Genomic DNA, 24,055 nt, shown 5'->3' on the forward strand with positions numbered 1-24,055 from the left:
ATTCAATCTTCACATCCATTCCCTACACACTAGGGGCAATTTACAGAGGCCAATTACACTGGCAGTCTTTAAGATGTCGGAGAAAACCAGAGCAACCGGAGGAAACCCATGCGGTCACAGTGAGAATGTGCAAACTCCGCACAGACAGCACTGAGGTCACGATTGAACCCAGGTATCTGACACTGAGACAGCAGCTCTACAGCTGCGTCGCTGTGCCAATTTAACCTGGGAACTATTGTCCACATCATTAACATTCTGAAAGGACACAAAGGGCTGGAGATCAGGCAGGATCTCTGGAGAGGTCCGTCATCGCTAGACAGTTAAATAGAAATTATAGTTTCATTTTAAAATACTGATCCTTATTTTCAAATCACATCCCCATGTCTAACTGCGCTGATTCGGTTCCGGCCTCTTACGCATTTCACTTTCCATCTTGGAAATGGTATTTTCAAATCCTTGAACTTTGGGAAGTCCCTCGCTAACTCTGCTTATTCCTTCTCCAAATTTTTCCTTGCCCTTGTATGCTTGGTTATAAATAATATTGCTGTATTATGTAGGGACACCGTTTATTCATTTCCAGGACCTGATTCTTGTGAACAAGGCTAGTATTAATTGCCCAATCCTAACTGCCCACAAGAAGATAATGGTATGCCACCACTTTGAACCACTGCAGTCATTCTGGTGAAGGTATTCCAACAGTGATCTTTTGGAGTTCCAGGATTTGGGCCCAGCAGAGATGCAGGATCGCCAATATATTTACAAATCAAAATAGTGTGCAACTTGGAGGAGAACCTACAGGCAGTAGTGTTCCCCTGCACCTCCTACTCTTATCCTTCTTGATGTTAGAGAATGCAGACTAAAAAGTGCTTTCACACTAAGCGATTTCAAGATGGCAGCGGACGGAGGAGAGTATCGATGAACAGGCAGTGTGCACACCTCCCGCACCCTCGGAGGCACTCTGGGGGTTTAGAGGTGGCGCCCAGGGCACAGAGGCTGAGCGGTGGCTGCGGGAGCGAGGGGATGGTGCGTCCGCGGGCCGAGGTGTCAGTGAAGTAGGTCGTTAAAGGTCCTGCAGTCAGGAGAACATGTGGATCGGGCACCACTGGAAGCTTCACTGAGGCCGAGCGAGTGGATCCGATGCGGCCTGCTGCCACACGGAGAGGCAGAGCAGCGGTGGAGGACACCATGCAGCATCGTCGGGCCATGTTAAACCCTGCGACACTGACTCATTGCTGCTGCCAAAACAATGGGCCTTTAAGACCAAAGTGAGACTCTACTCGTAAGAACTTTGAAACTTGAAGGGTAAGTTGGCACCAGAAACACGACATCTCTGTGTACTGCCTTGGTGAAATCTACTATTACACTACATTTGTTGCACTTTTGTACTTATCTATGGTCTGATTTTTACCAGATTGCATGCAGTACAAAGAATTTTACTGTACCTAGGTACATGTCACTGTAAAATATCCTTGAAGCAAATAACTGCAGTACCATTTGTACATAGTACACATTGCAGTTGCTGAGTTCTAGGAACAAATGTTTCAGCTGACTTACGGGCTGCCAATTTAAGAGGTTAATTTGCCCTAGATGGGGATCATGACTCATTAAAGTTGTTAGTGCTGCATTTAAAAAGATAAATGCCAAGCATTCCATAACACTCCAGACTTGTTCTTTGTATGTGATGGAAAGATTTTGGCTATAGGTTGCAAATCATATGGCGCAACGTGCAGGCCTCTAATTTACTTGTGTGTTACGTGGCTGGTCATGGTGAGTTTCTGGTCTGTGCTGTCCAAACCCCCCCTCCCACCCCACAACCCCCACTAATGCCTTTGAACTTCAAGAATAGCTGGTTAGACATTTTTTGCTTCCAGAATTCTGATTTTCCCTCATATTTACTGCAACTAGTTTTTAATTTTTTTCCTTGCCTATAACTGATCCTAAACTTTCAAATAGTTTGCAAAATATATCCCACACCTTCAAACTATGAGGAATAACTGGTTAAAGTTCCACTAGGTGTAGAAGTAATTTCATCCCCCTTGCTGTATTCCATGTTAGAAACTACTTAATAATATAATATAAATATAATATAAATCTTGTGTTACAGCTACACAGTGATCTTTATCAACATATGCCAGATAAAGCAGAGGGTGGCTGTGAAGATTTTGTAACACGGGGTGAGAAGCTTTCTTTTTCAAAAATATGTATAACCAATATAATATTTAACTGAAAAAATGTAAACATAGAATCTGAAACATATAGCACAGAAGCAGACCATTTCAATTTACCTTGTTCATGCTGGCTGTGAAACCTGTCCTTGCTAATCCCATTTGCCCTAGGAGCAAAGAGGTCCTTCTACAGTTGTACCGGGCCCTGGTGAGACCGCACCTGGAGTACTGTGTGCAGTTTTGGTCTCCAAATTTGAGGAAGGATATTCTTGCTATTGAGGGCGTGCAGCGTAGGTTCACTAGGTTAATTCCCGGAATGGCGGGACTGTCGTATGTTGAAAGGCTGGAGCAATTAGGCTTGTATACACTGGAATTTAGAAGGATGAGGGGGGATCTTATTGAAACATATAAGATAATTAGGGGATTGGACACATTAGAGGCAAGAAACATGTTCCCAATGTTGGGGGAGTCCAGAACAAGGGGCCACAGTTTAAGAATAAGGGGCAGGCCATTTAGAACGGAGATGAGGAAGAACTTTTTCAGTCAGAGAGTGGTGAAGGTGTGGAATTCTCTGCCTCAGAAGGCAGTGGAGGTCAGTTCGTTGGATGCTTTCAAGAGAGAGCTGGATAGAGCTCTTAAGGATAGCGGAGTGAGGGGGTATGGGGAGAAGGCAGGAACGGGGTACTGATTGAGAGTGATCAGCTGTGATCGCATTGAATGGCGGTGCTGGCTCGAAGGGCTGAATGGCCTACTCCTGCACCTATTGTCTATTGTCTATTAGTCCCATATCTCTCTGTACCTTTCCTGTCCAAGTAACTTATTATACATCTTTTAAACTTTTGTAATTATATCTGCCTACCCCACATCCTCTGGAAGTTTTTTCAAATATTTACTATTCTGTGGAAAAGATGATTCCGTCCTTTAAATTTTACCACTGTCACTTTAAATTCATGCCCTCTTGTTTTAGAAACCCCTGACCTGAGTAAAAGATTTCCCTCATAATTTTATAAATCATTATAAGGTCACCCCTCAGCATCTTGCATTCTAATGAGAACAAACACGGCCTATACAATCTCTCCTTACAACTACAGCCAGACAACATCCTGCTGAACGTCTTCTGCACTCTCTGATGTGACCTCATCTTCCTGTAGTCTAGCAACCAGAACTATATAGAATACCAAGTACGATCAAACTCATTTATTTGTACAACTGCAACATGACGTCCCTACTCCATGTCTCGGCCTATGATGCTTTTGCAGTTGACATTAGTGAGGCTGCGCTTGGAGTATTGTGTAGCGCTTTGATTACACTATAGTTATTGTTATGCTAGAAAGTGTGCAAAGAAGATTAACAAAAACTTTGAAACACTCTCAGGCAATTGTTATCGGGAATTATAGGAGTAGGTTGGGCAGGCTAGGACTTTATTCCTTGGAACATAAAAGATGAGGAGTGATCTTGGAGAACTGTATAAAATCACGTGGAGTGTAGATAGAGTAAATGTGCAATCTTTTTCCCTGGGAAGGGGAATCAGAAACTAGAGGCTGTAGGTTTAAGGGGAAAGTTTAAAAGGGATATAAGGGTCAACTTCTTCACACAGAGGTGCGGTATATATGAATGAGTTCACTGAGGCTTTTCCCTAGTGGCTGTAAGGGGTTTCTGCGCCGAGCTTTCGCCCGACCTAAGGTCCCCGTGCCTTGCTCTGATCCCTTGACCAGGCCGCGCACACTGGTTCCCCGTGAGTGGTTCGACCCTCTCACCCCCTACGGTTCTAGACACTGGACTTAGATGCAGGAGCGTTTATAGTGCAGAAAAATTCAACCAGACCAGATTTGAAGACCAGGGTTTAAATGGAAAAGGCTTTTATTGAGCGCTTGGGACTATTGTCCATGAATACTTATACACAGTTCTATTAGACATATGCACAACTACACGAATACTTAGACACAGTTCTAAACGACATATGCATAACCACACGAATACTTAGACACAGTTCTAAACGACATATGCATCACTACACGAATACTTAGACACAGTTCTACTAGACATTTCTTGGCTGTAAGATGGGGAACGTACGACACATCGTAAAATTGACCAACACATATTCATGTACACACCCACGTTTATTCAAACCACCCTCCCCTCTACACTAAACTATGTCCAGGATATGCAGGATCGGGGTACATGCGCACCATGGGGCTATTACTGGGGTTACTGGCTGTTCGTGCTGCTTCTCCGCTGCTTTCCGTGAGGGTCGTGCTTGTCCCCTGAGTTTCTTCCTTCCGTTTCTTGCGTTCCTTGCAGGTTTTCTTGCAGTATTTCTTCTCGAGTTGCGTGCCGGTTCCTCTCTCTTGCACTTCGCTTCTTCTTGCCTGTCTTTTCTTCCTCCTGCATCCGTTTGACTTGCAGGTTTTCTTGCAGTATTTCTTCTTCAGTTGCGTGCCGGTTCCTCTCTCTTGCACTTCGCTTCTTCTTGCCTGTCTTTTCTTCCTCCTGCATCCGTTTGACTTGCAGTATTTCTTCTTGAAGTATTTCTTCTTGAGTTTAAAACCCAAAAGTCGTGGCCAGTTATACTATTCTGACCCGTCCTATCTCCCGCCAGATCTCGGGATCTCTTTGTTTAAAAGATATGTATTGAGTTTTCCCTTTCATCTGCGCTTATGTCCGGGGTACCGGGGATGGCCAGACGATGTTAATTGGTATTTCGTTGCGAGGTGATGGGTTTAACTGGTTTCCCATCACCTACCAGGTAGTTTTCTATGGGCTATTGTGCCCCCTTAACGAGATTAACTGTGTAGGTCGGCTTGGGGCATTGTGAGTATGCTGATGTCAGTGCCCCAGTGTCTGGACTTCGACCTGGTTTCGCAGGTTTCTGCATGGCCAATATCCATCCATTGTTCTGGCCGTGGCTTTGCAGAAACCTAGAGACTGGGCTGTAAGGTTTTTGCTTTTTGTGGCTGGTCACGAGGTCCTGCGGCCATCTTAGGACCCACGGATTGTGACATCCCCTGGTAAACTGACCGCAGCCTTTCTCCGCTATCAGCCCCAGTCTCCCGTTTAAAATGTCCAAACTGCAGCTCTTTGGTTTGGTGTTGCTTGCAGAATGAGGGAAAACTTCTCAAATCTTACATGGCATCAAGGCCATCCACCCGGCAACTGATGCTGCCCTGTTCTAGATGTCTACCCTTGACCTACAACTTTAGGCTTTGCATGCCATACGCAAGAAGAAGAAGAAGAATATGAATGAGTGCCTAGAAAAAATGATTTAGCAGGCATAATAACAATATCTAAAACATATTTGGACAAGTATGTGGATAGAAAAGGGTTCATGGGGATATGAGCCAAACACTGACAAATGGAACTAGCTTAGGTGGGATGGCAAGTTAGGCCAGTAGGCTTGTTTGCACGTTGTATTACTCTATGACTAAATATTCAATGATCTTTTATGGACAACTCCATGATTAAATAACTGATAGATGATTGCCTACCCGTTTTGAATCGTGAGTCTTTCCACAGTATTCAAATCAAACAATGAACTCTATTGTATAGTTAGCTTTGAATTCGATTTAGTTGCATTCTATTTTTTTGCTCGTAGTCATTTATAGAACACGAAGCAAATAAATTCATCCACAAGTGTTTCTGCATTTTTTTTCTCCAACTTGGTCCTGTCTGTGAGATCCAACCAACTTTGGCAATGTTTTATAATGAAATTTATGACATAACATTTTTTTATTGCGCTATTCATGATCATTTTAAGTAATTCAAATAAAGGCACTGTAGCTTTTGTAAAGTTTAAAATTTATTTTCTCCTAATAAACGTCTGCTGTTTATTCTGCAGCTACAGCCAACGATCTTGAAGTAACTGATGATTGGTTTGATGCAGAAGAAACTTTCACTTCCTCTGGTGGACTTGACTGCATAGAAGGGAAGGTGAATAGTCAAGGTGAAGCTGTGACAGCAACAGATGACCAAAGAAGCAATGAATGTAAGAGGAATGATAACCAAAATACTTAATAAAATGTAAAAACAGACCTGTAAACACGTTACAAACATTGTCCATTGAGTAGAAAGTTTCTTTACTTTTAGAAGTCACAGCTGCTTCAATGAACTCTTTCCCACAACTGTTCCAGAACAATGTGTTGAGTGGTATTTTCTCACTAGGATTCTCGATCTGTTGAACTAAGAATTGATGGCAGTATTTTACAGAACCAAAAAAAATATTCATCAATGCAGCAAGGTTTGAAATTTGAGTTGTGATGTAAATATTTAAATGTAACTACAAGCAAATTATAAATGACATTGATTGTATTGATATAAACTACAGTCCACCACTGCCTTTCTGGATTATCCATTTTGCTGGACCAACAGATGTAACATCCTCCGAGAGGTGTCCAATGGCACCGAAATGATTCGTCTAGGCCAAAATACTGGCCCGCAAAGACTGCCTCGGAAATCAGCTATGGAGGCGGATCTGCCGACTTGCTAAATTGGATCACTTTTCTACACCAACATTTACAGAGAAAATGTAACCATTTGAGAACATTTTTGAAGCCTATGATGTTTGAATAATCCTGGTGTCTGGTCAAGTTTTGCCTCTCCCCACTGTCATTCAGTCCATCTATCTGTTCTAATTTGATGCTGATGATTGGACCATGTGCTTGGGGAAAGGGTGTGGAGACATCTCAGCTTCTCAGAAAATATTCTCACTCTGTCCCAAGGCTCAAATTGCTTGCACCAGTTTCCAAGATTTAATTTTAGCACAATCTGGTTCCAGCCACAATGGTGCTGTGCACTTTGAAGAATGCTACATCCATTTAACTGAAATCATCTATGTGTGGGTGACGCAGTGGAACATTTAGTGCATGGTGTAACACTCTTATATTTGTGAATGCACTGTATAAAGATAAAGAATAAAGATTTTCTTCCTGAAAAATGCAAATTTAATTTAGCTTGGTCCTATCACAGTAGCCTTTTGAGCTCAATTAAACTGTATTGATGAGTCCTTGGAGTTGGGAGTTTACAGCGACCTTGGAGGTCAAAAGTTGCCACAGGTTGTCGTGAAATGAAGTCCGTAGAGCTACCCAAGACACAGTCCACAGAGAATTAAGAGTTAATGAGGTTTATGTTATGTAGTGTTCTAGAGCCTAATGGCTGCTGGGAAGAGACTATTCTTGATACTGTTGTTCACAGGTTTCGAGCTCTTGCACCACCTTCCCGATGGTGGGAGCGAAATGTTATGGGTCCTTGATTATATTGACTGCTTTTATGATGCAGTACATCCTGTAGATCTCTTTGATGGTGGTGAGGTCAGTGCCTGTGATGGATTGGGCAGTGTCTACTACACTCTGTAGCCTCCTTTGTTCCTGGGCATTCTAATTGCCAAACCAGGCCGTGATGCAACCAGTTAGTGTGCTCTCTACCATACACACCAAATCTCCTCAATCTCCTTAGGAAATAGAGTAATTGATGAGCTTCCTTTTTGATTGCATTAATGTTGTGGGTCCAGGATAGATCTTATGAGACATGCATGCCCGGTAACTTGAAGCTGGTGATTCTCTCGACCACCGTCCCTTCGATGAAGACAGCTCAGTGGATCTTCTATTTCCATCACAAAGTCAGGGATCAGCTCCTTGGACTTGCTGACATTGAGAACACAATTTTCTATTTAATCAGACTTTCAATCTCTCTTCTGTACTTTGACTCATTATTACCCGTTATTCATCCAACGACAGTGGTATTGTCAGCAAATTTAAAGATGGCGTTGGAACTGTGTCTAGCGACACATGGATACAGGGAGAGTAGAGCTGTGGACTGAGAACGCAACCTTGAGATACTGTGTTGATGTTCGAGGAGGAAGTGTTGCCAATTTGGACTGATTGTGATCTGCCAAATAAGTTGTTAAGGATCCAGTTATAGCGGGATGAGCGGAGATCAAGTTCTCTGATTTTTATGATAAGTTTGGAGAGGGTGATGTTGTTGAACACTTAGCTGTAGGTGATGAACAACACCCTGGCATATGCATTCATTGTCCAAGTGGTCGTGTTGAGAGCCAGTGAGATGGCATCCCCTGTTGATTTATTTCGGCAGTGGCAAATTGTAGTTGGTCCAGATCATTTCTAAGGTAGGAGTTGATATGCATCATAACCAAGGTATATGGCATAGAGTTGAGGTTTCAGTCAGAACAGCTATAATGTTATTAAATGCTGGAGCAGGCTCGAGGAGCTGAATGGACTACCTTCTATGTTGATATGTCTGTTCATATATATTTCCTATTTCAAGTGCAGCACTTCGGTTTTTCTTCACTGATCATTCAATGACACCTTTCCAAAATTCCTGGCTCTCTCGGGTACGCAAAGAAAGGCACTGGTCTGTTTATGTGGACTGTTGTTCCATTACAGAATTCATAAATTTAGTTGCTAAACTTTTGTTACTAGTAGTTTTCTCTAATGGAATACTTTGTCAGTTCATTGTCTTCCAAAATGTCATTCAGATGGACACTGATTATTAATTTTGTCTGTTTATTTGTCAGGGGTAATAATTGATCTGTACTTCTCTTGTAGATGTTCATGTTGATAGATCTGTGGAAAGGGAGACAGCTCAAACAAGTTACATTTATGTGGATGGATTGCCTAGAATAATAACAGAGGTACTGAATGTTTTACATACCATTTAATTGTATTTCACCCATAAAGTAAACCCACAACAAAATACTGTTGTTTTATTCAAAATATTGATCCAGTTAATACAAGTAGTTGTATTAAAGTTAAAATCTGATATAAATTTACCGATTGCTAGCAGAAGAGCATCACTGGTGATTGATTATTTTGTATGCAACCTCATGATATTCATAAAACAATGAATTTATCTTCCACTTTTACCAGGTAGAATTAAGAATACTTTTTCAGAAGTATCAGGTGTCAGGAATTTGGCTTTGCAATTTGCACAGTGATTACAGGTAATTGCTTCAGTGATCAGTTTATTCTTTGTAGTTGGAGCTGAGTTCAGAAGAATGTATGCTCTACCAGTCTGAACAGTACAATGATGCTGAATCAAAATTTTTGTTGAATTGAAGACGTTCAGGTGGAGGTTCATTAAAATAAGGTTTTCCAAAATCCAGGGAATTATTTCTGAATACTTGGTATTTATTTTGCTGAGAATTATATTGTCTATTGTGCCAGCAACAATGAGGACACAGCATCAATATTGCGGACATCAAACTAAAGTCAAATTATTAAGATATTCCATAATTGTGTATAAAGCAAAATACCAGTTTTCTAAAGGTATTTTTTATCCTTTTCAAGCCAATCCAAGTTACTTTGGCATTGTGGGAAGCTGCAGTATTGGTTATTTTGCTCAATTCTACTTGCTAAGCATATACAAACATAGAAAATAGGTGCAGGAGGAGGCCATTAGGCCCTTCGAGCCAGCACCGCCATTCATTGTGATCATGGCTGATCGTCCCCAATCAATACCCCGTGCCTGCCTTCTCCCCATATCCCTTGATTCCACTAGTCCCTAGAGCTCTATCTAACTATCTCTTAAATCCATCCAGTGATTTGGCTTCCACTGCCCTCTGTGGCAGAGAATTCCACAAATTCACAACTCTCTGGGTGAAAAAAGTTTTTTCTCACCTAAGTTTTAAATGGCCTCCCCTTTATTCTAAGACTGTGGCCCCTGGTTCTGGTCTCGCCCAACATTGGGAACATTTTTCCTGCATCTAGCTTGTCCAGTCCTTTTATAATTTTATATGTTTCTATAAGATCCCCTCTCATCCTTCTAAACTCCAGTGAATACAAGCCTAGTCTTTTCAATCTTTCCTCATATGTCGGTCCCGCCATCCCAGGGATCAATCTCGTCAACCTACGCTGCATTGCCTCAATTACAAGGATGTCCTTCCTCAAATTAGGAGACCAAAACTGTACACGATACTCCAGATGTGGTCTTACCAGGGCCCTATACAACTGCAGAAGAACCTCTTTACTCTTATACTGAAATCCTCTTGTTATGAAAGCCAACATTCCATTAGCTTTCTTCACTGCCTGCTGTACCTGCACGCCAACTTTCAGTGACTGGTGTATAAGGACACCCAGGTCTCGCTGGACCTCCCCCTTACCTAACCTAACTCCATTGAGATAATAATCTGCCTCCTTGTTTCTGCCGCCAAAGTGGATAACCTCACATTTATCTATATTATACTGCATCTGCCACGCATCTGCCCACTCACTCAACCTGTCCAGGTCACCCTGCAACCTCCTAACATCCTCTTCACAGTTTACACTGCCACCCAGCTTTGTGTCATCTGCAAACCTGCTAGTGTTGCTTCTAATTCCTACTTCCAAATCATTAATATATATGGTAAACAGTTGCGGCCCCATCAACGAGCCTTGCGGCACTCCACTCGCCACTGCCTGCCATTCTGAAAAGGACCCGTTTACTCCTACTCTTTGCTTCCTGTCTGCCAACCAATTTTCTATCCATGTAATCACCCTACCCCCAATACCATGTGCTCTAATTTTAGTCACCAATCTCCCGTGTGGGACCTTATCAAAGGCTTTCTGAAAGTCTAGATACACTACATCCACTGGCTCCCCTTCATCTATTTTACTTGTCATGTCCTCAAAAAATTCCTAAAGATTAGTCAAGCATGATTTCCCTTTCATAAATCCATGCTGACTTGGACATCCTTTTACTGCTATCCAAATGCACCGTTATTACATCTTTAATAATTGACTCCAACATCTTTCCCACGACCGAAGTCAGGCTAACTGGTCTGTAATTCCCCGTTTTCTCTCTCGCTCCTTTCTTGAAAAGTGGGATAACATTAGCTATCCTCCAATCCACAGGAATTGATCCCGAATCTATTGAACATTGGAAAATGATCACCAATGCATCCACTATTTCTAGAGCCACCTCCCTGAGGACCCTGGGATGCAGACCATCAGGCCCAGGGGATTTATCATCTTTCACTCCCATTAGTCTACCCAATACTATTTCGCGCTTAATGAAAATTTCTTTCAGTTCCTCTACCCCCCTAGATCCTCTGTCCTCCAGTACATCTAGTAGATTGTTTGTGTCTTCCTTAGTGAAGACAGATCCGAAGTACCTGTTCAACTCTTCTGCCATTTCCTTGTTACCCGTAATAATTTCACCCGTGTCTGACTTCAAGGGACCCACATTTGACTTTGCTACTCTTTTTCTTTTAACATATCTAAAGAAGCTTTTACTGTCCTTCTTTATATTCTTGGCCAGCTTCCCCTTGTACTTCATCTTTTCAGCCCGTATTGCCCGTTTTGTTACCTTCTGTTGTCCTATGAAAGTTTCCCAATCTCTGGCTTCCGGCTATTTGCTGTGTTATTCATCTTTTCTTTTAGTTTTATTCCATCCCTAACTTCCCTTGTCAGCCACAGTTGCCTCCTACTCCCCTTAGAATCTTTCATCCTTTTTGGAATGAAATGATCCTGCGTCCTCCGGATTATGCCCAGAAATTCCTACCATTGTTGTTCCACCATCAATCCTGCTAGGATCCCTTTCCAGTCTACCTTGGCCAGCTCCTCTCTCATGCCTTCATAGTCCCCTTTGTTCAACTGCAACACTGACACTTCCGATTTAACCTTCTCCGTCTTAAATTGCAGATTAAAACTAATCATATTATGATCACTACCTCCAAGCGGTTCCTTTACCTCGAGTTCTCTTTATCAAATCTGGTTCGTTGGACAACACTAAATCCAGAATTGCCTTTTCTCTGGTAGGCTCCATTACAAGCTGCTCTAAGAATCCATCTTGGAAGCACTCTATAAACACTCTTTCTTGGGGTCCAGAACCAACCTGATTTTCCCAGTCTACCTGCATATTGAAATTGCCCATCACCTCAGTGGCATTACCTTTCTTACATCAGCTCATTGGGATAATTAAATCAAAAACTAAATTTCAATTTATCTTGATGGGTGTTTCATTGCATTAGTAAAATTGAAACCATACTCTACAAGATTATTTCTGGAAAGTTGTATTAATGGAATATTTTGGAAAGATGTTAATTTGTCAAAAGGTTAGGGTTTGCATGTAACCATATACTGTTTCATGCTAAAGTATTTAAATATTAGAGTGCTTTAGCCCCTTTTGATATCCTACCTATACCATTTTATCTCAACAACTTGCATTTTTGACCATCTCAAATGTCATTCCTATTACCTTGCATGGCAGATTAATTAAAATGATCACACTTCTATTAAGAATTCCTTTTCTACATTTAAAATTTTATTTTCACTAGTTTCATATTATATTGTGTAATTTTGAAAGTATTTTCAATGTTACTTAATCTGCAAAAACATGAGAGTTCTTCTCCCCAACAAAGTCACTTTGCACTGTTAACATAGACGTATTCCAAGGTAGCAAAATCAGACAAAAATGGACTTGGCAACCATCTCATTAGGTGAGACAATGTTTCACTCTCTGGTCTTTCCTCCACTTATTTCCTTTACACTATAGTATTGTTCCTTCTTCACATCTTCTCTGTTTTTTTAACATGAATAATTAAATTCACTATTCTAATATGTCCAAACAATATAACTGAGCTACAGCCTTAGCATAATCTCTGTATACCAAAATTTTACTTAAGATTTATCAATTTTCAACATACAACCAAGATACTGAAAGCAACAATTCAGCTATTAGACCCAGGAGACTGCATGTATTTTTGATAATCAACTTAATTCATAGTATTTTGGTACTTCTATTATGCATCTTTATACCTTGTATCATACCTATGTATTTATTTATTAGCTTTCATTTGTCTGCTCATTTATATAATCATCTTTGTCTGTTTTACTGTTATTTATATTATCAGAACATTTAATCAATTTGAATTTGTTTTTGCTGTCTAGATGACTTGTATAAATTTGAAACATGGGAGGTTGTAGATGCAAATCTTTCAGTGCCACACTTACCATCCTACCCGAGTCTAATGCCAGATATAGAAGACACATATTTAGACAGCCTTTTACTCATTCCATATATTATTATTCAGGATACCCATGCTTTACTTATAAGCATTACAGTCAATACTTGTAGATATCCACATACATTATGTATCAATGAATGATATTCAGCTAGATGTTATTAGAATAGCTTTTAATAGCGTTTTCTGTCATTAATGCATAATTAATGCAGTAATTACAGACAAAAGACGATGTGTGGTTAAATACGGACACAAAAAAACGTTTGGGTTATGCTGCCTTCGCATTTCCTTGATGAAATAAGTGTTTTGTTGGTTGCCACAGTTTTTATATATAGATGGTCTTGAAATCACTGTGTTTGAATAATAGATACAAGCTGAACACCTTGGATATTTGTTGTTAGTAATTAGTGGTATATATACCAGTATAAATTGCTGCCATTAACTACTAAGCATCAATATTAACTTAGCGGTTATCGGCAGCAATTTATGATTTGTTAAAGCTAAAACAATACACAAACTGAAGGTATTAATTTTGGCCTTGATTTTTTAAAGCATCAATATTAACTTTAAAAAATCAAGGCCAAAATTAATACTTTGTTTGTGTATTGTTTTAGCTTTAACAAATAATATTATCACATCATTATTTAACAAGCACTCCTTTATCTCAATCCAGTCTTTCCATCTTTTCTTTCTGTACCAGATTAAATATTGATTTAATCTCCATTGTCAACCTCCTCTCAATTAAAGTCATACAGTATGGATGTAGGCGGGCCCATGTACAATCCGACCAGTCTTCCCATAATTTTCTTATACCGAGGCAATTTAAGTGCTCGTCTGGACTCTTAAATGGTATCAATGAGTCTGCTTCTACCACTCTCCCTGGCAATCTGCTTCTACCACTCTCCCTGGCAGTAGATTTCAGGTACTTGCCATTCTGGGTATAAAAGATCCTAGTTAAATCTCTTGCCCTTTACCCTAAACCTATGTCCTCTAGTTTTATTCACATGTCATAGGGGAAATGTTTCCTGCAGTTTACCCTATCTATATTACTCAGAATTTGTATATACTGGTAGTTCTGCTGTGATGTAATTGTTGCATTATTAAAAAGCCTCCTAATGGAAAGCTACATTCGAAAAACAATCATGTCAATGGGGAAAAGAGAGTTAGGGCTAGAGAATTTCAGATTTCCAGTAAATACGTTTTTTTCCCCTGCAGGAATTTAAAAAATAACTTTTTTTTTAATAACTTTACTTTTTCAAGTACTAAAGGCTGTATGTTACATTGTTTAATAGAGTTTCATTGCACAAGTGTCAATAAAAGTGATTGCTTGTCAATTTCAATGCCCACCTACAGTGAAACTGACTGTATTTTTAAGATACAATGGTGCTGATTTAAATGAAAAAGTTATACAAAAAACATTTTCCCTTGACCTTTTATTGCACGACAGCTTCTTTTCCGCTAGTCAATTTCCAAGTTATAGGTAGTTCAACTACTAGACGTGTTTCCATAGCATGAATTGGATACATTGCGACTGATGTAGGAAATATTGTTTGCATTAGACTGAATTAATTATAACAAGATTTTGATTGGTAACTGGAGAACTACTTAAATGTTACCTTATAAATTGACAAGCAAAAAAAAAAGCTGTCTTGGATTTAATCAGTTTCCATATTACCTCCACGTAGTAATCAGACAGTTTTGTTTCTTAACAACACAGTTTCTACTTGAACCGCTGTGGTCATTGAAGTTGACGAACAATCACTTCTTTTGGCACTTGAGACTCCTAAAAACAACATAACATAGTTTATACGAAACAAATCTTTAGTAACAAAAGTAAACTTATTGCTATTGAAAATACTTTTTTTCTTGAAAATCCTGCAGGAAAATATAACTGTCATTGTGAGCCTGAAACACTCTTGCCCCAACCCTCTTTTTCCTGTTGACACAATTGTCCTAATAACTTGATTTTGCTATGGCACAAGATCTCTTAGGAAGGCATATCTAGGAAGATTTTCTAGGAAGGCACTATAGCAGAACTATTCAATAACTTTTAAATAGTTCTCTAGTTCCCGATGGAAAACATGTTATAATCATTTTGGTATACATAATAGAAATAGTTTTCCCTAATACATCAATTGTATTATATCCGATTTGTGGTTGGGAAACACCCAGTATAACAGAACTACATATACCTTAATAATGTTCCCTCTTAACTTCCTCTGCTCCAGTTAGAACAGATTCTCATAACTAAAGCATCCATCTCAAACATGATCCCGGTGAATCTCCTCTGCACCATCTCCACCACAATCACATTTTCCCATTGTGTGTTGATTAGAATTGTACTCAGTACTCCAGCTGAGGTCTAACCAATATTTTAGAAAGTTGAAGCCTAATCTCCCTTCTCCTGTATTCTCTGCACTGACTGAAGACCAGTGTTCGATATCCCGTCTTAATCTCTTTATCTACCTTTGCTGCCATCTTCAAGGATCTTGGCACTTGTATGCAAAGGTCCCTCTGTTCCTCAATACCCCTAAGGCCTTACCATTCATGGTGTATCTCCCAGCCTCAGTACTACGCCTAAATGCATAACCTGATGTTTATCAGGATTAAGTTTCATCTACAATTTCTTAACCCTTTCACCACCACATCAATATCATCTTGTGGCATTAAACTAGCCTCCACACCCAAATCATTCACGTATGTTACAAACAGTAAGGGTTTCAATCGAAAATCAAGTAGAACACTACAACTGACAGGCATCCAATTGCAAAAAACAGCTCTTCCACCATTACCCTCTGGTTATTGCCAAGCCAATTTTGGATTCAATTGGCTGACTTCTCTTGAATCCCATGGGGGTCTTAACATTTTGGATAAGTCTGCCATGTGGGACCTTGTCGAAGAGTGCGAAGGACTGAAGATAAGAGTGCTGACCTATCAAGCCCGGTGCAGAGCAGCAGCAAATAGGAAGTGTAAATAGGAGTTGTTTGAAACACATAAAGGAGGCATGCAGGATCATGCAGTGTGCTGTATCTATATGATGTGAGAACTGCTGGACCCCTTGGTGGTTCCTCGTGACCACATCTGCAGCAAATGGTGGTTGATCGAGGAACTTGAGTTCAATGTTAACCACCTGGAGTTTGGACTTTCAAATGCTGTGCCACATCAGGGACGGGGAGAATTACATGGATGTTGTGTTTCTGGAGGCAGTCACGTCTGTTTGGCGTAATTGCTTCCAATTTGGTCCGTGTTCAGGAGGACCGTGTTACTGCAAGTGAGGCAGGCAGAGGTGGAAGTAGTGTTGGAGGGGCCTCAATCCTAGTCAAGCAAGTTTGAGGTTCTTGCTCCCTGTGCAGATGAGTGTGGGAACTGTGGAAGGATGGGCAACCTAATCATGGCAGCGTGGATCAGGGAGCCATTCAATAGGGGAGAGAAAAAGACCCGGTATCGTCATTGGGGATAGTGTCGTCAGGGGAATAGACACGATACTCTGTCACGAGGATTGAGTCCCGAAGGCTGTATTGCCTGCCTGGTGCCCGGGTTTGGGACATCAAGATGTCTGATCTACAGAGGAATTTGGAGTGGGAGGGGAAAGATCCAATCGTGGTCCATGTGGGCAGCAATGACATAGTTAGAATACGGTAGGAAGTTCTGCTGTGGGAATTTGAACAGCTGGGGATTAAATTGAAAAGCAGAACCAAAAAGGTAATAATATCTGGATTGCTCCCTGAGCCAAGAGCAACTTGGCATAAGATTAAGATTAAAGCGTTGAACGTGTAACTCAAAGATCGGTATGAGAGAGGTGGGTTTGAATTTGTGGGATATTGGCATGAGTATTGGGGCAGGAGGAAGCTGTTACAGTGGCCAAGGGAGGTTTCAATATGCAGGCAGACCTTGGAAAATCAGGTTGGTACTGGATTCCAAGAGAGGGATTTGTGCAGCTTAGATTTGAGCCTGCTGGGGAAAAGGTAATTCTGGATGGTGTTGAGTAATGAACCAGATTTGATTGTGGAACTTAAATAAATGGAACCCATTAATAACCCAGGAGTGAGTGACCATAATATAAAATTCAACCTGCAGTTTGAGAGGGAGATGATGAAATTGGATGTGTTGGTATTACTGTTGATTAAAGGTAACTACAGAGGTATGAAGGCGGAGCTGGCTAATTGGAAAGGAAGCAGGAATAACGGTGGAGAAGAAATAACAGGAGTTTCTAGGAGTAATTCGGAAGACGCAGGATCTTTTAATCCCAAATAGGAAGAATAATTTTAAGGGGAGAAGGAGGTGACTGTGGCTGACAAGTGAAGTCAAAGACCGCATAAAACTAAAAGACAAGCCATACACTATAATATTGCAAGGATTAGTGGGAAGCAAGGGAATTGGGATGCTTTTGAAAAACCAACAGAAGAGAACTAAAAACGAAATACAGGGAGAAAGGATGAAATATGAAGGTAAGCTAGCCAATAATGGAAAAGGGGATAGCAAATGTTTCTTCAGATTTATAAAGAGCAAAAGAGAGGCAAGTGGACATTGGACCACTAGTAACGTTTCTGAAATTCAAGAGACTCGAGGGTGGGGTGATGAGAAGTTAATGTAGTTGCTATTACTAAGGAAAAGGTGCTTGGGAAGGATAAGTCACTTGGGCCAGATGGACTACACCTCAAGGTTCTGAAGGACATAGCTTTAGAGATTGTGAAGGCATTAGTAGTGATCTTTCAAGAATCAGGGATTGGTCCCAGAGTACTAGAAAATTTAAAATGTTACTCTGCTGTTCAAGAAAGGAGTGAAGCAAAAGAGGGGAAACTAGGCGGGTTAGCCTGACTTCAGTGGCTGGTAATATTTTAGTCTATTATTAAGAATGAGGTTTCCGAGCACTTAGAGGTACATGATAAAATAGGCCAAAGTATGCATGGTTTTGTGAAGGGGAGATCTTGCCCCTTCTGTTGCAATACTTTGAGGAAGTAAATAGCAGGATAGACAAAAGAGAGTCGTGGATGTTGTTTACCTGGATTTTCAGAAGGCCTTTGATAAGGTGCTGCATGTGAGGCTGCTAAGGAAGATGAGTGTCCATAGTATTAGAGGGGAGATACTATTAGAGGCAAAGAGTGGAATAAAGGGGGCTTTTTCTGGTTTGCTGTCAGTGATTAATGGTGTTCTGCAGGGGTTGGTGTTGGGACTGGTACTCTTCACGTAGTATATCAACGATTTGGATGAGGGAATCAAAGGCTTTGTTGCCAAGTTTGCAGATGATACAAATATAGGTGGGGGAGTAGGTAGTGTAGAGGAAGCAGGGAGTTTGCAAAAGGACATGGACAGTTTGGGAGAGTGAATAAAAGGTGGCAGATGGAATACAGTTTAGCAAAGTTTGTAGTCATGTCATAGGAATTAAGGCATGGTCTATTTTCTAAATGGGGAGATGATTCAGAAATCGGAGGTGCAAAGGGAATTGGAAGGGCTGGTGCAGGATTCCCAAAAGATTCCCTCGGAGGTGAGGAAGGCAAATGCAATGTTAGCATTTATTTTGAGAGGACTAGAATATAAAAACAGGGATGTATAAGGAATTGGTCAGACTGCATTTGAAGTATTGTGAGCAGTTTTACGCTCCATATCTGAGGAGGTTTGTGCTAGCTTTGGAGAGGGTACGTAGGAGGTTGACGAGAATCGTCCTGGGGATGATTGGGTTAACGCATGATGAATGTTTAATGGCACTGAACATGTACATGCTGGAGCTGTGAAGGATGAGGGGGAACCTCTTTGAAACTTACTGAGTAGTGAAAGGCTTGGATAGAGTGGATGTGGAGAGGATATTACTACTACTGGGAGAGTCTAAGACCAGAGGACTCAACCTCAGAATAAAAGGACATACTGTTAGAAAGGAGATGAGGAGGAATTTCTTTAGTTAGAGGCTGGTCTGTGGAATTCATTGCCACAGACAGCTGTGGAGGCCAAGTCATTGGGTATTTTTATCAGGGAGATTGATTCTTGATTTCTAAGGGTTTCAAAGGTTATGGGAAGAAGGCAGGAGAATGTGTAGCGAGGGAAAGATACAGTAGATCAGCCATGATTGATGACGGAGTAGACTCGATGGACTGAATGGCCTAATTCTGCTCCTATGACTTATGAAGACCTTATTGAAGTTATGTAACGTGTATCGACTGCACTGCACTCAACTTCTGTTTTTTCCACAAACCTTTAAGTTTGATTGATTGAGACATTCTTTTGATTGTCCCATTTATTCAGATCCCAAATGTCCTATTTTCCTTCATGTGGATAGTCAGGTTGGAAAAGGCAAAAATATTTCGAGCTGAAAGATAGGTCACCAAATCCATTTACTGATATTTGTTTTATTTTTGACATGGCATAGTAGAAATCTTCTTGAACCTAATATCAGATTGGCACAATGGGGAAATGGTATGAGTATTTTTTGTTTCTGCTTTCTCAGATGTGGAGTACTAAGAGTTGCCTCTCCCAACTTTGCCAAGAGAGCAGTGGATGAAATGAATGGAAGAGAATATCATGGAAAGTCCATTAAAGTCCACATGGCAAAAATCGCAGGAGATCGCATGCTTAAAAATCATACACAACCACCACTGAAGGGGCAGCATTTGATACAGGATCATGTTACCAAGGACACCAAATTCAAAGTGGACCATCAAGAGGAGTTTTATTCCACATCTACAAAGATTCTTAATGCAGGTTCTCAAAAGGTATTGAACACATTATAAAATGATGGTTTGTTGTACTGCCTCTCCAGGTGTACCTTGAGGAATATTTTGTTTAATATGAAATTCATTCAATATTATATGTATGCTTGTTAATTGTTAAACAGGGAAAGACCAATCTGCAAAAAAAAATAAAAAAATGCTGGAGTGGCTCACCAAGTCATGCAATTACTCTGAAGGACATGAATATGCAACGTTTGGGTCGGGTCCCTTTTCAGACTGATTTTCATAAGGGAGAGAAAGCTGGGAGAGAGGTGGGCTTGGGACAAAGCCCAGTAAGCAATGGGTAGATACAGGTGAGGGAGGTTTTTGATTGGCAGACGGTTGGACAAAGGCCATGTCAAAGGACAAAAAGTGTGAGACAAGATAAGAATAGAAGACGTCTGAAGAAGTGTCTCGACCCGAAACGTCACCCATTCCTTCTCTCCAGAAATGCAGCCTGTCCTGCTGAGTTACTCCAGCTTTTTGTGTCTTATCTTCAATGTGTGAAATGTGAGTCAGAGGAATTATTGTCATTGAAGGAGGATGGGGAAAGAGGGAAAGGGAAAGAGAGAAATGGGTGCAAATCCAAGTAGGGTACAGAGAAGAGAGGTGACGCAAAATGGATTTAATTTTGGTCACGGGAGCTACAAGGCAGTAGCTCTGCTATCTGCACCACTGTACTGTCCTAATTGGTATACTTATTACATCAATTGAACCCTGAACTAATAAGGAAGGCATCTGTGTAAATGCAAAGCCAGTTAATGGATCTGATCATTCTCTGTTATCATTTCTGGGATGCCATTAAATATCTCTGCTATTTTTAATCTCTGAAACATCTCCTCACTTGGGTCACAAGTAGTTTCACGTCTGAGAAGAATTGAGATGTAGACCCAAGATTTCACTGAAGGTACTCTGGACAACAAGTTTGTTTTCTAGCTTGAATGTATCAGTAGGAATTTTGTCGTCTCCATTTTATTATCCACACAGGAACATGTATGTCTGATTGGCAACCAGGCTGGCATTTGTTGAAGTTTAATCTTACATGGCCGAGTCTATGTTTAAGTGTCCTGGAACCTACTTCCTTCAACTTTGTCCAGACATATAATGTGTTCTTGTCATTTAGAAACTATTTGATATCTTTATACTTGGAATCTTACTGAGTTGGCCACACTTCAAGGAAAATTCAGGAAAAATTATTTACTGTGATATCCACTAATTGTATCCTTTTTGGGTGAAATTGATTGTGGGATAATGGAGGTAAAAGACATCCAGAGAACACCTAGAATTGAGAGATGTAACTTTCTGCAATGCAAAAATATTTTAAAAACAAAATGCTTTCACTTGCTACACAGGAAAGATCTGCAGTGGAGGTTGTGGTAATGTGAATGATGGGCAGATGAAGCCAGGTATAGGGAGAGGAAGTGTGGAAGTAACAACAGATGCTCAAATGTGATATATGAAGATAATAAAGGGCTGCAGATGGGCTTCTAACATGAGAGTTCCAGACTCTTTCTGATAACAGTCTGTTACGCTAACCCAAATCATATTAGAACATAAGCCTGATTTTGTGCCCGAATGTTTCTTTACACATAATAACATCCAGACTACTCTTACATATTTCAAATTAATTAACCACTAACTTTTATCACATAATGACATACAGTGCCCTCAATAATGTTTGGGACAAAGACCCATCATTTATTTATTTACCTCTGTACTCCACAATTTGAGATTGTAATAGAAAAAAATCACATGTGGTTAAAGCGCACATTGTCAGATTTTAATAAAGGCCATTTTTATACATTTTGTTTCACCATGTAGAAATGACAGCAGTGATTATACATAGCCCCCCCCCCCCATTTCAAGGCACCATAATGTTTGGGACACAGCACTGTCATGTAAATGAAAGTAGTCATGTTTAGTATTTTGTTGCATATCCTTTGCATGCAATGACTGCTTGAAGTCTGCGATTCGTGAACATCACCAGTTGCTGGGTGTCTTCTCTGATGATGCTCTGCCAGGCCTGTATTGTAGCTAGCTTGTTTTGGGGCCTTCCCCTTCAGTTTTCTCTTCAGCATATAAAATGCGTGCTCAGATTGGGTGATTGACTTGGCAACTCAAGAATTTACCATTTTTTAGCTTTGAAAAACTCCTTTGTTGCTTTAGTAGTATGTTTGGGATCATTGGCTTGCTATAGAATGAACCGCCGGCCAATGAGTTATGAGGCATTTGTTTGAACTTGAGCAGATAGGATGTATCTATACACTTCAGAATCCATTATGCTACTACCATTAGCAGTTGATTTTGGTAAGCCTTAGGTTTACTGCAGACAGTGGTCATTGACAAATCCACACCTGACTCCTGAAGAGTGTTTCTGATCTATCGGACAGGTGTTTGGGGATTTGCCTTTGTTAGAGAGAGAATTCTGTCATCAGCAGTGGAGGTCTTCCTTGGCCTGCCAGTCCCTTTGCGATTAGTAAACTCAACAGTGCTCTTTTTCTTCTTAATGATGTTCCAAACAGTTGATTTTGGTAAGCCAAAGGTTTGGCTGATGTCTCTAACAGCTTTATTCTTGTTTCGCAGTCTCACAATGGCTTCTTTGACTTTCATTGGCACAACTTTGGTCCTCATGTTGATAAACAGCAATAAAAGTTTCCAAAGTGATGGAAAGACTGGAGAAAAGACTAGGTGCTGAGAGCTCTTTTAAACCTGCATTAAGGAGGCAATTAAACACACCTGAGCAATTACAAACACCTGTGAAGCCATGTGTCCCAAACAGGATCGTTCCGAGTCAGCATGGATTTACGAAGAGGAAATCATGCTTGACTAATCTTCTGGAATTTTTTGAGGATGTAACTAGGAAAATTGACAGGGGAGAGCCGGTGGATGTAGTATACCTTGACTTTCAGAAAGCCTTCAACAAGGTCCCACATAGGAGATTGGTGGGCAAAATTAGAGCACATGGTATTAGGGATAGGGTACAGACATGGATAGAAAATTGGTTGGCAGACAGAGAGCAAAGAGTGGTGATTAATGGGTCCCTTTCAGAATGGCAGGCAATGACTAGTGGGGTACCGCAAGGCTCGGTGCTGCGGCCGCAGCTATTTACAATATACATTAATTACTTGGATGAAGGGATTAAAAGTACCATTAGCAAATTTGCAGATGATCCAAAGCTGGGTGGCAGTGTGAACTGTGAGGAAGATGCTATGAAGTTGCAGGGTGACTTGGACAGGTTGTGTGAGTGGGCGGATGCATGGCAGATGCAGTTTAATGTGGATAAGAGTGAGGTTATCCACTTTAGTGGTAAGAATAGGAAGGCAGATTATTATCTGAATGATGTCAAGTTAGGAAAAGGGGACTTACAACGAGATCTGGGTGTCCTAGTGCATCAGTCACTGAAAGGAAGCATGCAGGTACAGCAGGCAGTGAAGAAAGCTAATGGAATGTTAGCCTACATAACGAGGAGTTGAGTATAGGAGCAGAGGTCCTTCTGCAGTTGTACAGGGCCCTAGTGAGACCGCACCTAGAGTACTGTGTGCAGTTTTGGTCTCCAAATTTGAGGAAGGATATTCTTGCTATTGAGGGCGTGCAGCGTAGATTTACTAGGTTAATTCCCGGAATGGCGGTCCTGTCATATGTTGAAAGACTGGAGCGACTAGGCTTGTATACACTGGAATTTAGAAGGATGAGAGGGGATCTTATCGAAACATATAAGATTATTAAGGGGTTGGACACGTTAGAGGCAGGAAACATGTTCCCAATGTTGGGGGAGTCCAGAACCAGGGGCCACAGTTTAAGAATAAGGGGTAGGCCATTTAGAACGGAGATGAGGAAAAACCTTTTCAGTCAGAGAGTTATAAATTTGTGGAATTCTCTGCCTCAGAAGGCAGTGGAGGCCAATTCTCTGAATGCATTCAAGAGAGAGCTAGATAGAGCTCTTAAGGGTAGCAGAGTCGGGGTATGGGGAGAAGGCAGGAACGGGGTACTGATTGAGAATGATCAGCCATGATCACATTGAATGGTGGTGCTGGCTCGAAGGGCCGAATGGCCTACTCCTGCACCTATTGTCTATAATGGTGCCCTGAAATGGGGGGACTATGTATAAACACAGCTGTAATTTCTACATGGTGAAACCAAATTGTATAAGAATGGCCTTTATTAAAATCTGACAATATGCACTTTAACCACTTTTACACCAGGGGGCGACTAGCTGCCTCGCCTACAGTCGTCTGTCC

The 24,055-nt window shown here is 40.8% G+C and overlaps 1 protein-coding gene across 3 annotated transcripts in view; it reads left to right on the plus strand.

The window, feature by feature from the left end:
- rbm44 (RNA binding motif protein 44) overlaps positions 1–24,055 on the plus strand; it is a 56,293-nt gene that overhangs the window by 26,760 nt on the left and 5,478 nt on the right. For all 3 annotated transcript variants that reach the window (XM_078404481.1, XM_078404479.1, XM_078404482.1), the window contains exons 10-14: positions 2,105–2,174; positions 6,001–6,147; positions 8,723–8,808; positions 9,044–9,117; positions 19,556–19,820. In XM_078404481.1, the coding sequence (XP_078260607.1) occupies positions 2,105–2,174; positions 6,001–6,147; positions 8,723–8,808; positions 9,044–9,117; positions 19,556–19,820 (642 nt within the window). The remainder of the gene's footprint in view (positions 1–2,104; positions 2,175–6,000; positions 6,148–8,722; positions 8,809–9,043; positions 9,118–19,555; positions 19,821–24,055) is intronic.

The sequence above is a fragment of the Rhinoraja longicauda genome, chromosome 8 (assembly GCF_053455715.1).
Source record: "Rhinoraja longicauda isolate Sanriku21f chromosome 8, sRhiLon1.1, whole genome shotgun sequence".
In the NCBI taxonomy this organism is placed as follows: domain Eukaryota; kingdom Metazoa; phylum Chordata; class Chondrichthyes; order Rajiformes; family Arhynchobatidae; genus Rhinoraja; species Rhinoraja longicauda.